Here is a 15,452-nt window from a genome sequence, read left to right as displayed (position 1 = left end):
TATGCAGGTTAAGTGACCTGACCAAGGACACACAGGCATCAGAGCTGGAATCTAAACCCAGTTCTCCTCACTACAGAGCCATGGTACCTGACATTAAGGCTGAATTTGGCCACAGTGTTGCCATCTAAGAAGCTGTAACAATTATGGAGATTTTTTAATCATATGAAAAAATATAGTTCAGAACTTTATAGCTAAACATTTTAGGGGAAAAACTACACATACAATTGTAACATTTCCTAAGTGATAACTAATGCACTCTAGTACTTTACATACATTAATTATTTTGAGTCATTGCAACTCTGTGAGGTAGTTACTATAAGCATTTTTTACCTCACTTTACATACGAGGAAACTGAGGCAAAAAAGCCTTGGTCATCTAAATGTTACTTAACAACATATCCTCTGGATCTGTACTGTTTCTACAAAATCACAGTTCTTTGTCTTAAATATGCTTTTGGTTTTCTACTGTAAGTTTAGCTTCCTGTAAGCAAAGGAATGCAGTATAGTGCCATTTTTCTCTTTACTTTTTGGGTCTCTATAAAATTCTTAAAATCTAATTTTCCCATGAGTATAAATGAAATTGAGGTTCAGTGTGGTGGAGAAAGAGCTGACAGTGGAAACAGGAAGATGGACATTCAGGTCCTACCCCTAACATAGACTCACTGTGTGACCCTCAGCAAGTCATGTCAAGCTCTCACTACTTTAAACAGCTCTTCAATATTGTCAGTTATAGAGGAGTCTACCTCCCATCCAGAGAATTTCCTTTACCAATGAAATTACAGGTCCTATAAATGAAACGATGGGCTTTCATCACTTTTGGTTAGATCAGTTTTAGTCTTTTAAAACATAGAAAAAATGAGCAAGGCCAAAAAGAGTTCATTTGGAAATATAAGTATTTAAAAAAATTAAATGGTGATATCAAACCAGAACTTGCTTAGAAGTAAGGAAGTTTTGGGACAGCTAGATGGTACAGTGGATAATGCACTGGGCCGAGAGTCAGGAAGATCTTAGTTCAAATCTGACCTCTGTCACTTACTACTTGTGTGACCCTGGGCAAATAACTCAATCTTTATTTGCCTCATCTGTAACATGGGAACACACTGGAGAAGGAAATGGCAAACTACTCCAGTATCTTTGCCAAGAAAGCTTCATTGAAAAGTCCAGAGGTCACAAAAAGTCAGACACAATGAAAAGACTAAACCAAAGAAAGATTTAGGCAAACTTACCGCCGGACCTCTCTGTCCAGGAGTGCCAGGTGTACCTGCAGCTCCTGGAGGACCACGGGCCCCACTTAATCCGGGAGGTCCAGGCATGCCACCAGGACCCTGCATATGACCAAAAAAAACCCAGCATTAGTCAATTAAAATGTCTTTTTTGTTTAATGTCTGGCCAACCCCACTAAAACCAGATTTGACCCTAAGCAAAAGTAGATGATATTTGGTAAAAGACTTACCATTTCACCTTTACCACCAGGGCTTCCATTATTTCCAGGAGGGCCCTGACAAAAAAAGAAAGGAACAAAAGAAAGAAAGAGAAAGGAAGAAAAGAAAAAAAGGAAAAAATTAATAATAAAGAACAAAGTTATAAATGAGCTATTTTAAAAACACTTTTATCTATAAATTTTTTTCAAGAAATATATAGATCCACCCCACTCCCCAAGTTAATTCCAAATCATCAATTATTGCACCTGCAGCAAATATTTACTAAGGTGTATCAGGTAAAAATAGTCATATGGATATATTAGGGGAAAAATAAATTTTGTCCTTTTAGAGGGTATAGGTTAGGAGAGCATGCTAGACCTGTTATTTCATTAGTGTTATCAGGTTAGTTAATCCTGATATGGAAACTCCTACCAAATGCAGATAAGCAACTCATCTTTAGTCTCAGGGAGCTACCTGGGGCACTTAGAGATTAAGTAATTTTCTCATGGTCACATGTCTAATCATGTGCAAGTCTTCAACCCAAGCCTTCTTGACTCCAAGGTTGTCCTCTGTTCATTGCAATATATTGTCCTTATATTCCTTAAATTACTTTTAAACATCATATAAAGATTTAATCTAAATCACCCTAGGTAATCTAATTATCTTTTATAAACATCCAAATTCGCCTGATAATTATTATCTTTCTCTTGACCAGTAGTCATATATTTCAGGGGTATCAAATGCAAGTTAAAATGGGGGCTGCTAAACCTTATACAAGGATTTCTACAGGCTACATATTGATTTAGAAAACCACATATTAACATTATGTTCTACTGTATTTTATTTATTTTATTAAACATTTCTTAATTACATTTTGACCTGGTTTGGGGTTGTATTCAAGAGTGTTGCAAGTGCTAGATATTGAGAGGCTGTGTTTGATACCAAATCACATAGTTTATGGGTTTATCATCAACTAAAATAAACTAAAATACTATCAGATTTATGAGCAGTCACATACATTTTCTATGGTAGGTATGATCATCAGATATTATAGTGTAGAAATACTTAAGCTAAAATTTTTATTAATCAAATCCTCCCAGAGGGGCCCAAGTTTGCCAAAATCTTAAAGCAGCTTGCAATAATATGATAATAGGGCCCCATGTGTGTTTAGTTTTCTGATATTCATGAAAATAGCAGTTTTAACTTCTTGAAATTGGCAACAAATGCTTTCTTGTGTCATTATTACTTTCAAACATCAGTTATACCATATGGTACTTACTGGAGGACCTTGAGCACCAGCATGACCTTGAGGCCCAGGTTCTCCTCTTTGTCCAGGGGCACCATTTGAACCAGGGGAGCCTGCAGGTCCATTTTCTCCCTAAGAAGAGGATACCCGGTGTCATTAACCAAGTCCAATTACCATTTCTGAATAATTTAAAAGTATTTCATGCAAAGTCAATGAGTATTTATTAAATACATAATAAAAGATTTTTTTCTCCATTGAATGGTATAATACCAGTTCATAGGTTGGTAGGATCATGCAGTGTGCAAATATTCTAGATTACCCAAGTCTTTAAGCCTACACTAAATCTTTAATGCATAAAATGAATAGGGGAACTACAGTGAAGATAGCTGCCCAGATGGATTTAGGAAACAGAGAGAAGGCATTACAGTGTTAAGAAATAAGAACTAAGGAAAACCTGAAGATTTAACAGAAATTTAGTAAAACCCTAATATAAAGGCAAAGTTCTCTAACAGAAAAGAAATAGAAAATAAATTTTAAAATCACTGAATACGCTGCAAATAATTTTGTTTCAGCAAATAACACTTTTACTATATAAAAGATTTATTCTGAAATGCCCCTCTTCGTTAGTTGTTTAACATGAAAGATATTGAATATTATACATTTTCATGCAATTTTATATCTAACAATTAAAGAAGGCCATTTTCTTTAAAGAACTATCTTGGTTCCCTTCCATTTTCAAGATATGTATTATTTGCTTCCTTCCAAAATACCTTAGCACCAGGAGAACCAGGAAATCCTGCAGTTCCAGGGGGACCAGGAGGGCCCTGAAATGCAAAAATAGGATTTGATGAGAGATGAAATGTGAGCAAACTAGCAATAAATTTCAAGAACTTCAAAAATACAGTTCTACATTACAAAAAATCTAAAACATATTCTAGACAATATATATAGTAAACTGATATATAAGGATCATGTGATTGAGGCATTTAGAGTGATATGATGTCACAACATTTTCCCAATTTGTTATTATGATATTATTTCAATTCAGAAGAAGGATATACACATTGAAGTGTGGGAAATTGTCTCTTCAACATGACCCTTCCATTCTAAGAAGTCTGGGTCTAGCAAGACCCTAGTCTTTGGACAAGTTTAATTAAATATCCTTAGAAATGGACACATATTAGTTTCAAAGTACCCAAAGTATACATAATCCTCCTCACTTATTTTAACTCATTCATATATCACTAAAATGTTCTATTTAATATTGTCTTTAAAATTTTGCTTCTAGATATAAAAATTTTGATATATGGGACAGAGAAAATCATATTAACTTTTCCTTTCATTTTCCAGAAAATAAAGAATACTTAACATTCAATGAAATGTTTGAAAATGTTATAGATAAATGATGAATTTAACATCATAACTATAATATATATAGTATTGTGCTATCTTTCAGAGAACTATACATTTGACCTTAATTACTAGATTGACTTTCCTAGGCAGGTAGTGCAGATGTTATTCTTTCCATTTTCTAGATCACAGAATCACAAAAGAATCTAAAGCAAACTCAGGATAAGTCACTTGTACAAGGTCATAGTAATAGTAAGTGAAAGACTCTGGAAGTGGATGCTTGTCTATTGCCTCCAAATCTAATCCTCATTTTCATACCCTATTCTATATCATAATGACAGACTTCTTTTTTTCTTTTGTTTTTTTTTTTTGGAGGGCAGTTGGGGTTAAGTGACTTGCCCAAAGTCACATGGCTAGTTTTTGTGTTAAACATTTGAGGCTGGATCTGAACCCAGGTCCTCCTAACTCCAGGGCCAGTGCTTTATTCACTGTGCCACCTAGCCACCTATGACAGACTTCTTTACAACGAAAATTATAGTGACATCATTGAAAATGAAATGGAAAGCATTGATGACTACCTAGATTTAGAGTCATTTCTGATCCCTTAAATCAATTGCTAATTCCTAGCAATTTTTTTAAAATCACAAAATGTTACTACCCAAAGTCCTTATTTATTAAAATCTATAAAAAATTAATTCCTTTTTTATTTCAGTGTCATGGTCTGCTCACTCTGGGGTCCTGTACTCTCCATTCTACAAGCCGTTGGCATATAAAACACCAGATGCCAGTGAAATGAGAAGTGACTTTCTCTGAAATAAATTTAGGAATTGCACTAGCTTCTCATGTTTGAGTTGGGAAATAATTGACCCAGACTGTCTTATACTGAAAACAAAGGAGAAAAGCTATATTTAATATAAAAATTACTTCTTACCGGTTGACCAGATGCTCCAGGAGCTCCATCATTACCACGAGACCCCTAAAAAAAGGTGACAAGATTTATCTCAAAATATGACATTCAAAATTTAAAAAAAGAACCAAACCTGGTTACAACTTAAAAAAAGTACTGTAAGTATTGTATAATTTATGTTATATAATCTTCTCATCAATTTAAATGTATATGGTAAAATTACTAACATATGCTGCTCTTCAAAATGGGTCTCCAGTTTCTAAGCATCACTGATTTTTATGAGACTATCAATTTTAGGCTAGAATCATTTATAAAAGCACTACATTATAAAAAATGCTGATTCTAAGTATAGATATTTATGATGAAGTATTCTTTGGTCCATTATCCTAATCAAATTTTCATGAAATATCTCTGTAAAATTTTTCCATAGGATCGAAAATTTCTTTTGATTTTTTAATAAATATAGCCAGACTAAAATTGGAATGATTTCTGGGTTGAATTTCAGACAGCATGTGTCTAAGTACTTACAGCACTTCCAGGAAGTCCGGGTCGTCCTCTTTCCCCAGGAAGACCTCTTGGACCCTAGGGAAAATATAATAATTGCCTCTTTAGGAAAGTAAAACATACGGTGTCAACTTTTCAATAATTATTAACCTGAAGTGAAACAGATTTACAGATGAGAAAATTATTTTGCATAGCATGCAGTTAGGATCAGAGTGATTGAAGTACTAGAAATTAAGTTATACAAAAAAATATTACCATAGGGCCAGGTGATCCATTGTCTCCAGGAAGACCATTTTCACCCTATTTTTTAAGGAAAAAAAGAAGATTGAATTTTCAGCCATCTGTCAACTATTTCAGCATCTAACTAAAAGGCGATTTTTGCTCAGGGCAGACTTTCCATTACAAAGTCTCCACTGACACTTTGTTTCACTCAATAAGTCCTCATTAGAAAGAAAAAAATAAAGGCGAACAGCAAGCATAATTAACATTCTTATTTATTTAAAACCAAGGCATATAAAAACATCAGGCTTCTGAGTAACATTAATATGTTGCTTCATTTTGTCCACTATCATTTAGTTTTTAAAGTATAGAATTTGTTTAAATATTGACAACTAAAGATCCCAACATAAGTTCCCAAATTCAGTTTTAAAAACTGAAAATAAAAAAAATTTACATTTATAGTGAATTATATACCTTCAATCCGGGTGCACCTGGTTCACCTTTTTCTCCATTCCTTCCATCAAAACCCTAAAAGATAGCATAAACAATGGTACTCAATCTTCAAGTGTAAGTGTTGTGTCACTGGTTCTAAATTGTAATAAGTACTGATTTTCCCTTGACTTGATCATACTTTTATAAATCAGTTTTTATTTTATTAGCAGTGTCTTAGTATAATATTATTAAGTAATTTAGTAGATAATGTCATTAATAGGAATAGAGAGTGGACCTGTGGTTTCATTGGCATTTCTACAATAAGGAAACTCTTTATACTAATTCATATTAACACCCTGTCTGCATTTAATGTCTCGGATTTTCCTAGAGCCCTGAAATGATGTGATTTGCCTAGGGTCACATAGCTAGTCTGTGTCAAAGGCAGGACTTAAACCCAGGTCAGACTTTGTAGTCAGCTCTCCATTTACTATGCCATGACAGTAGCAAAACTAGTGATAATAGTGTTATTATTTAATAATAGGTACTATTAATTATTAATCGTGATAATGATGCTATAAATACTATTTAATAATCTTTGTTTTGCTATTAATGGTAACAGGAAAATAATTATCCCAAACAATGACTTTGTTTAAACAATGTCTTTAAAAAAAAAGACTTTTATGTCTATTGGACCCTGTGTCATACCACAATATATTACTACCATCATTTTGTTGTTAAAATGTCCCCACCAAAGTTTTACCTTTTAATATATTTTATAGTACATTATACAATTTTACATCATATTAGTCTTGTTATAATGACCACCTATTTGCTTCTAAGTAATGGAATCTACTTGTGTACCATTTTCCTCAGTTTACCAAAATTCATTGTTGAAGTATTCAAACAGCAGCATACTTATAGATAGCTTAGAAATAAATTCAACTTACTCGATGTCCTTTCATACCAGGGAATCCAGGCATTCCTGAAGGACCTTTGACACCCTAAAACAAAAGAATAAAATATTTATAAGCTGGAGAATTTCCAAAGGAGGGTAACCAGGGAAGTAAAGGATGTTGAGTCATAGGCACTTGGCATGTGTAACCTGGAGAAAAGAAGACCCTATGGGGAAATTTCTGTCATGCACAGGAGGGGATTAGGCTTTTTGCCATTTGGCACTACAGAATCAAGAACAGTTAGAGGAAACTACAAGGGATAAGTGTAGGCTAAATGTCACGATAAACTTCCAAACAATGAAAACCAAATAGAAGTGGGTCTGTCTTAAAAGCTGGTGATATCTTCTCACTTAGAAGTTTTCAAGAAGAATCTAGCTGATTACTTTCTGGGCATGATATAATCAGAATTCCTTTTGTATATGGGTTAGACTAGAGGTTTCCTGAGGTCCTTTGCAATTTTTGGAATTTTAGGATTTGTAACCTTCACTCACAGCCACAATCTAATACTGAAAGCCCTGCCAGAGAGAGAGAGAGAGAGAGAGAGAGAGAGAGAGAGAGAGAGAGAGAGAGAGAGAGAGAGAGAGAGAAATGCTAAAGGCCCATCCTTCCTTAATTATGTGTTCTGCAAGTTTGTTTTCAGATGGTTGGTATTTACCGGGGCTCCAGGCAAGCCACGTTCTCCAGGTCGGCCAGGTCTTCCAGACTCACCCTAAGGAGAAAAAGAAGAGTGTGTATGTAGACATGTTTGTTAGGTAGCCTTTGCTAATGGCTAGAGTAGGGGAACAGGAATCTTGTGGTATTTGGAACATCCCATAACATGTTATGAGAAATTCCACAGATCCAGACTTGAGGTTGATGAAGAACAAGGGTGATTCACTTGCAACATAGTCAGGATCCAAATGTCAATTTATAATAATAATAGTCAGTGTTTATATAGCTCTTTAAGGTTTGCAAAGAGCATTTTATCATTTGATCCTCACTATAACTCTGGGGTGAGAGTGAGGGCTATTATTATCGTGCTTTGTATATTTTTGCATGGGATTATTTCTGTATACTCACTAGATCAATTTGGTCTAACAAACAGTCAAAAAGGAGTATAGTTAACATGTTAATTATTTCAAAAGATACTCCAGAGTTTACTTATCTGCCTTCTGTTGTGTTGACGTACTATAAACTTAAAACTATTTTATTAATAAAATTGGTCTTTTATTCTTCCCATATTCAACCTTTTGTAACTTACATCTTTTCCTGCTGGTCCAGCTGGACCCATAGCACCAGATGGTCCTGGGGGTCCCTGAAATTAGGAAAGAAGAATGAACATCATAGTATGATAAAAGGTGCTTATAATTTTGGGGGAAATATAACCAAGCTAATCTTGGTGTTGATAAATACAGTATTGATTCCCTAAAGAAACATTTTTCTCCCCCAAAAGAATTTTAATATTTAACTAGAAAAAGGAACTTATTTGTCTTATATTATATATAATGGTCCTGACCAAAAAGGGAAACTGATATCAAGATCCTGGAAGTAATTTCCAGGAGCAAATTAAAGTTCTGTGAGTCATCAAAATGCATCTTATAGATGATTCTCACTGGATTGTTGAGAGTCAAAAAAGGGCTACTTCTACTTTTAGAAAAATGCAGATTACTTCTGCTTGTATTGAAATAAGGCAAAAAATATGGAAACATAAAGCACTCCAGGTGAGAAAATTGGGGAAATGGTTAGCATCACAAAGGGGCTTGCATTTATTAGGGGAAAAAATTACCATTGGCAGTATGCCTTAGAGAATTATTTGGGTCCAGATGAGTTAACCTGAGAGTCACTTGGATTAAATGACCCTTTTAAATTTAAAAACTATTCAAATAATCACAAGAAGTTATTAGATGTAAGATAAGACACTCTACCATAAACAAATCAGAGAATTGTTTGTAAGTTTAAGTATTATGATATCTTCAAAAAATCTGAATATATTGGTTAAAATAGAAGGGAATAAAGGTAATATCATGTAGTGAACTATTCATTAACTATGTTGGTCAATTAAATAAATACCCAAATAGTACTTACTGAGGGACCAGCTTGTCCAGGCTCACCAGGGGGACCTTGGTATCCAGGAGAACCCTAATACATAGCAGAGAACACACATGATTTTACAATACATTTTTTCCATTTCCTAAATTTACATTAGAGAGGTAATGATAATTCAGATTCCTTGATGTAGGTATCAAATCTTATTTCAATTCATATAACATGATTATGATGAAATTGCTTTCCCTTTTTTTCTTTCATGAAATAGGAGAAAGAGCTGATAAGGACTAAGCAGGTTAAACTGACTTTAACCAAAACTGAGTTTCCCTAAACTGAGATTTAAAATATTTGAATTTGAAATTATATAATTTGAAAATATAATATCCACAATGATTCTTTTTCTATGTTACTAATCATCATTAGTGGAAAGGAATTAAATGTTGCTTACTAATAATATACACATAGCCTACATCGGAAAAAGCAAAAGAAAAATAGGAAGTGATTACAATTCTGAATCATGCAATCCATGGTAACAAGAAAACATCAACTGTACTACTTACAGGCGAACCAGGATGACCAACAGCACCAGGGGGACCAGGAGGTCCTGGGGGACCCTAGAATATTTAGTTGAACAATAATTATAATTTGAAGACATAAATAGCACTATACTCATAGATTAGGGAAATAAGTGGTGACAAATTATAGGAGGGTCCTAGATGTCGAGTTAGAAATGACCAAAGAAGTCATCTTGTCCATCTTTCTAAACTGAGACACAGAGTGGTTAAATGATTGGCCATGATCATTTAGGAAGGATGCTCAGAAAAAGAGAACATGAACAAGGGAATTGGGTGAAGGGTCATCTGCATCATAAAGGAGTCTATATTAATTGGGGTAAGGATCTCCATTAGTAGTGGACCTCAGAGAACCATAGGAATTGAACCTAGATCTTTTCACTCTAGAACCAGTGGGAGTTTTTGACTCCAGTGACTTAAAACATCTTTAAAATTATGAGTATATTGTTTTTAATAAATAAATGGAGTGAATGTACAAAAAGCATTTATTAAGCATTTACTAAATACAAAGCATGTACTAAGTGCAAGAGATGCTAAAAAAAAAAGAACAATGCAGTTCCTACTCTCCAGGGGCTCACATTCTAATAAGGAGAGACAACACATAAAGGAGTTTTAGCTGTAAGTCAGATGTAAAGGCCCATACATTTAGTTGCAACAGTAAAGAAAATGATAATGCATCAACCATATCCACTTAGGACTGACTTTTTGTTTATTTTTTGGTTTAGGGTTCTGTCTGATTTTGTAGTTCCCAAAACTTACCCTGGCACATAGTAGGCACTTAAATTCTATTTTACTAATTGACTAATATGCATGAGATTTAATTCACTGTAAGGAACTTTTGACAATTAGATTTTCTTTAATTTAGGCCAACTTCAAAATGTCTCATTTTTCATAGAATCAACAAGATATTGCTACCAATATTTCATGTAAAATTGACCTGATAACAGACTGGTCAGGAGAAAAAAGTTCAGAAACCAGAAACAAGTGAGCAAAAATTCACTGTTTCCTTTGGTAAAGTAGCTCCTACTGGTGTTCCTGAACTTTGCTGTGAAAATCTTCTGGTCCAGTTCAGAAGATCAACCACATATCCAGGTAAAAATGGAAGTTATTAAGAATGAATGAAAGAAAGAAAGAAGAATGAATGAATGAATGAAGAATGAAAAAAACATTTATTAAGCATTTACTATGTGCGAAGCACTGTGCCAAGGTTTGGCAATACATACAGAAAAGTAAGACAATCTCTTCTCTCAAGGAGCTCACATTCTAATGGGGGAGACAATGCATATGAAAGGTGAGATCAGCTCATGAGATGACTATAAGAAAGATGCAATGCTAGTTAAGATAATCCTGTAGGATCATGTATGATTTTGAGTTTATCAGAGACATAAATTGGGCTAGCTCTGCTTGTATCCATGTAGTGGCTATGAGTTAAATAAAGCATGTTATTTTCCAATGATGTTACTAAAAATGCAAAAAGAGGTTAGAATTCACATTGTTTTCTTGTTAGCACCTTCTCTGAACTGTCAATAAATGATATTTTTAGTTTAGTTTGATTGAAAGACAAAGGAAAGAAAATTGAATGCAACAGAGAGGTTACTTTTTGGAATATCAGTATCTGGTCAACAGAGAACTAAGAAAAAAGAAGCAAGGTGCTGGATGAAGTTGTACTATCTGGGGTTGAACTCACTCTGTGACAAAGGCATTAAAAGAACATTTACAGACTTGTAATTGGGACTAAATGATTAATGTGTGCTATGTGAAAAAGCAAACTTTTGAAATATGGAAGTTATTAGAATATCACATTAACCTATGAGTCACAATTACTGACTTAATGATAGAAGCAATATGATAGAATAAAATGACTTCCAACAGGAATCAATGTTGGAATTGAGCATTAGCAAGTCATGAATAGTGTAAATTCTTTGCCTCCAAGCCAAACTTGTCCAAATCAAAGATATTCATGGGAGGAATGATTTCTTCTTTGTTATCTTTATTGTATGCAGAAATTTCTTCTCTAGAAATTTGTGTGTATTTTTCTTCTCTTTGTCTAAAATTAACACACTATTGCATCTCTTTATTTCTTCTTTTTTTTAAAGAATCCCCCTTTTCCTAATGGCAGTCTAGAAAATAAGCAGACATGTTGTGGGATATATTCTGCCTGGAGAACTAGAAACTCAGGTCAATTTATGGGAAGGCTTGGACAAGAAGCTCAAGGATAAAAAAGCATGTATGGATTGCTATTTGGGCAGAATGAGCATCCATGTATCCATTAAATATGTTGTAAGTCTCTATGCATTGTAAAAAGTGCTAGATCTTTCTACCATCTTAATATATGAATGTGAATCCCATAGCCCCCTTTCATTTCACCTCTAAAAATAAGTTTCTAATGGCATTCAATGTTTCAAAGTCCTCAACATTTGGGATATAGATTTCCTCACTTGCTTTGAGGAATTGATGTATTTCTACTCTTAGGACTGTGGCTTGCTTGTAAAGAAAACAAATTCTACTGTGGCCATCTCTGTCGTGTATCTGAAAGTTAAGATGTTTTTGGAGCCAAGCTATAGGTACATGAGCTGTGTTATTATTAAATACCAACATGTTCAGTATCAACTCTGAGCTGAGTTTTAATATAGGGATATACACACTAGTTATGTTGCACTGAAACCCACTGGGGATGGGTTTTCTGTTGTCTCTGTTCCCTTTTAATCTCAATGATGGATCTTTGACTTAATAACAACATATATAGGTTCATATTTGTGTTGATTGTGTGGAGAGAGGTTGTCAGCTAGGCAGCTAGGTGAATAACATACTGATCCTGGAGTCAGGAAGGAAAACTCCAGTTCAAATCTCACTTTCAGATACCTACTGTGTGGCTTTGGGCAAGATTCCTAGGATCATTGTGAAAATAAAATGAGCTAATATTCATAAAATACTTTACAAATGTAACTTCTTGTTGTTGAGTCGTTTCAATTCTGTCTGACTCTTCATGATACCCATTTGGGGTTTCCTTGGCAAAGATACTAGAGTGGTTTGCCATTTCCTCCTCCAGGTCATTTTACAGATGAAGAAACTGAGGCAAACAAGGGTAAATGACTTGCTCAGGGTCATACAGTGAGTATTTGTCTGAGGCGATATTTGGACTTGGGTCTTCCTGACTTCAGACCCAGTGCTCTATGTAAATGATGGATGTAATTTTATTTATTAATAATTATAATGTACAATATGTATTAATATTATTAACAATTTAATAATATAATTTTTATTAGTTGTAATATATAATTAATTTATAATAAATAATATATTATAAATTTAATAATATTAATTTTAATAATATTATTAAGGTTAATATTATAATATCTGTATATAATTATGAATAATATAATTGATATTATTGTCATAATTCTCATCATTAAAATGAAGTCTAAAAGCTAACAATAACAAAACACGGGACATAAAACCCTATATTATGGAATGAAATATATAGATAGCTCAATTTAAAAGATCTATTGTAAACTAGAATGAGTCAAGCATTAATGACTTTAATATGTTATAGATCTATTAAAGGAGTAGAAACAGACAAGAAAACCTCATGAACTCATAGATTTTGAGCTAAATGAACCTTAGAGGCCACCGAGTTCAAGCATTATTTTATAGGTGACAACATTGAAGCCCATGAAGGTTAAATGATTTGTCTAAGGTCATATGGGGTGTTAAGTGACAGAGCAGGTATTTGAACATGTCTTCTGACTTCAAATCCAGCCTTTCAACCATATAATGAAGAGATAAAGACCAAAGAGGGGAACAATGAATTATGTTAAACAAGACAGAAGAGAAAGAGAAGAAATTAAAAAAAGCATATATAAGCATAAAAAGGGATGGGAAAAATGAGACATGCAAAGAAACAAGCTAATGTGGAAGAAATGATGATGGAAGAAGACAAGAGGAGCAGAGAGGTTATTCTGGGAAAACATGATGGAAACCAGCACCACCGTTTTCTTGCACATCCTTAGTGGGGAAAACCTGTTTTGGACAGTTCCAAGATGATCATTCAACAAAAACAACAACAACAAAAAAGCTATTTCTTAGATGAGAAAACATTTAAAACATAATAATCTAAAAGAAAGAATAAGTTAATACTCTGGAAAACAAACAGATAATAGGTTATACATACAGGTAGCCCTGGCATGCCTGCTGCTCCCCCACCACCGCCAGCCTTGACATCATAGGATTCAAACTGAGGAGAGAAATTCTGGAACAGAAAAATGGAAACAAATGTGATTGAATGAAATCAAAACTTCATGCGTTGCAAGAGTCAGATCTTTTAACAAATGATTTGACAATTATATGTGGTTAGAAGAGGGAATTTTTCTGCTCTTTGAGGCTAGAGCCATGTAGTCTGTCTCTCAAGTTACATAGGCTTGTATCACACAATCATCTGGCTTGTTCTCCATTCCCTATAGTCCTAACCTCTCATAAGGTCATAGGTCTACATCTGGAAGACCAGTTAATTTTATTCTCTAATTTTACATAAGATGAAACTAAAACCTAGTGAAGAAATAAAAAAACAACTTAAAACTTGCTTAAGATCAATCCTGTAGCTAGTTAGGGGCAGAAACCAGGTCTTTAAAATCATAGTCCCATGCTTAGTGTGGAGAAAATACACCTGAATGGCTATGTCTATACTTGCTCTTGACCTGCATATATAAATTCCATGGAAAACATTTCAAGAAAACAGGTAAAAGTTTGGCTTCTTTTAGGCTTATTATATTTTGGCTCTGGATAAATGGAAGATTAGGAAGATGTCTTCTATTTCATTAATTAGAATGCTGGAGGGTTATTATTTTGCATGAAATGTGAAATATAGTCAAGAATTTAATATTGTATAGATGGTATTAAAACAAGAAAGACAGTTTGTGAATTGCTATCTATGTCACCACCATCAATATCTGTTCTGAAAGTGTAGTAAGAGGCATTGTCTGGAAAGCAATGGCCACTTTTAACTAAGGGAATAGGAAGAAGGTTGAGGTACTGGCCAGGCCTCTTCCAGAGTTCTTATAAAACCTGCTAGATAAGAAACTGAGCTCTACTCAATCCCCAAGTCCCTTGGATTATATAAGTAATGGGCACAATTTCCCCCTTTTTTGTTTTTTGGCTAAATGTCCTTTAAAGAGAATTGGAAACTGGGTGTGTGGAGATTATAAAAGTAAATTTGGTGGCATCAGTATTCTAAGGAAAAGCTAAAGCAATTTGATGATGAAGGGGAACAATGATGGTATTTCTCAGTATTTGTAAATTGATTGCTCAGATGACGGTGAGCAGGTGTTCTTCATTTCCACTGAGGTTAGCACAAGAAGGATGAAACTGTAGTATGAGAGATTCATTTCAATAAGACATGGGGGGAAGGTGAGACAATTAGAATGGTAGAAGAGATATGGACATCTTCAAAAGATCTCATGGAATCTTTAAGTCAATTTTCAGCTCTTATAGATGGTTAGAGAATGATCTTGATTAAATGAAGGGTTAATTAGATTAAAGGAATATGCAGGTGGTTTTAACATTTTACCTGGTTAATAGGTGGACATGATTCACAGATTCCAGGGGGGCCAGGAGAACCAGGAGTACCTGGTTGTCCAGGGATTCCAGGATCACCATTTCTCCCAGGAATACCAGGTGGGCCCTAAAAAAGAAAAAGATAACTTAAATGGGGACACATTCAATAATGCAATAGCAAAGTCTCAATGATTTAAAATAAATAACATCTTATGAAATTTAATACAAGGTTTTGCATAAGAAAAACAATCTCTTGGGAATGATATTTTTTCTA

General features: G+C 34.1%; 1 protein-coding gene across 1 annotated transcript in view; it reads right to left on the bottom strand.

The window, feature by feature from the left end:
* Positions 1 to 15,452, bottom strand: part of COL3A1 (collagen type III alpha 1 chain) — a 65,689-nt gene that overhangs the window by 26,452 nt on the left and 23,785 nt on the right. The window contains exons 4-18 of the mRNA XM_069064535.1: positions 15,192 to 15,305; positions 13,800 to 13,877; positions 9,617 to 9,670; positions 9,096 to 9,149; positions 8,272 to 8,325; positions 7,687 to 7,740; positions 7,026 to 7,079; positions 6,121 to 6,174; positions 5,683 to 5,727; positions 5,452 to 5,505; positions 4,948 to 4,992; positions 3,437 to 3,490; positions 2,700 to 2,798; positions 1,453 to 1,497; positions 1,226 to 1,324 (exon numbers count right to left, since the gene is read on the bottom strand). Of these exons, the coding sequence (XP_068920636.1) occupies positions 1,226 to 1,324; positions 1,453 to 1,497; positions 2,700 to 2,798; positions 3,437 to 3,490; positions 4,948 to 4,992; positions 5,452 to 5,505; positions 5,683 to 5,727; positions 6,121 to 6,174; positions 7,026 to 7,079; positions 7,687 to 7,740; positions 8,272 to 8,325; positions 9,096 to 9,149; positions 9,617 to 9,670; positions 13,800 to 13,877; positions 15,192 to 15,305 (957 nt within the window). The remainder of the gene's footprint in view (positions 1 to 1,225; positions 1,325 to 1,452; positions 1,498 to 2,699; positions 2,799 to 3,436; positions 3,491 to 4,947; positions 4,993 to 5,451; positions 5,506 to 5,682; positions 5,728 to 6,120; positions 6,175 to 7,025; positions 7,080 to 7,686; positions 7,741 to 8,271; positions 8,326 to 9,095; positions 9,150 to 9,616; positions 9,671 to 13,799; positions 13,878 to 15,191; positions 15,306 to 15,452) is intronic.

This window comes from Petaurus breviceps, unplaced genomic scaffold (assembly GCF_028583685.1).
Source record: "Petaurus breviceps papuanus isolate PSGF00001 unplaced genomic scaffold, PetGlider_PUasm1.0 90638, whole genome shotgun sequence".
Taxonomy (NCBI): domain Eukaryota; kingdom Metazoa; phylum Chordata; class Mammalia; order Diprotodontia; family Petauridae; genus Petaurus; species Petaurus breviceps.
This window is presented reverse-complemented; position numbering and strand designations above follow the sequence as displayed.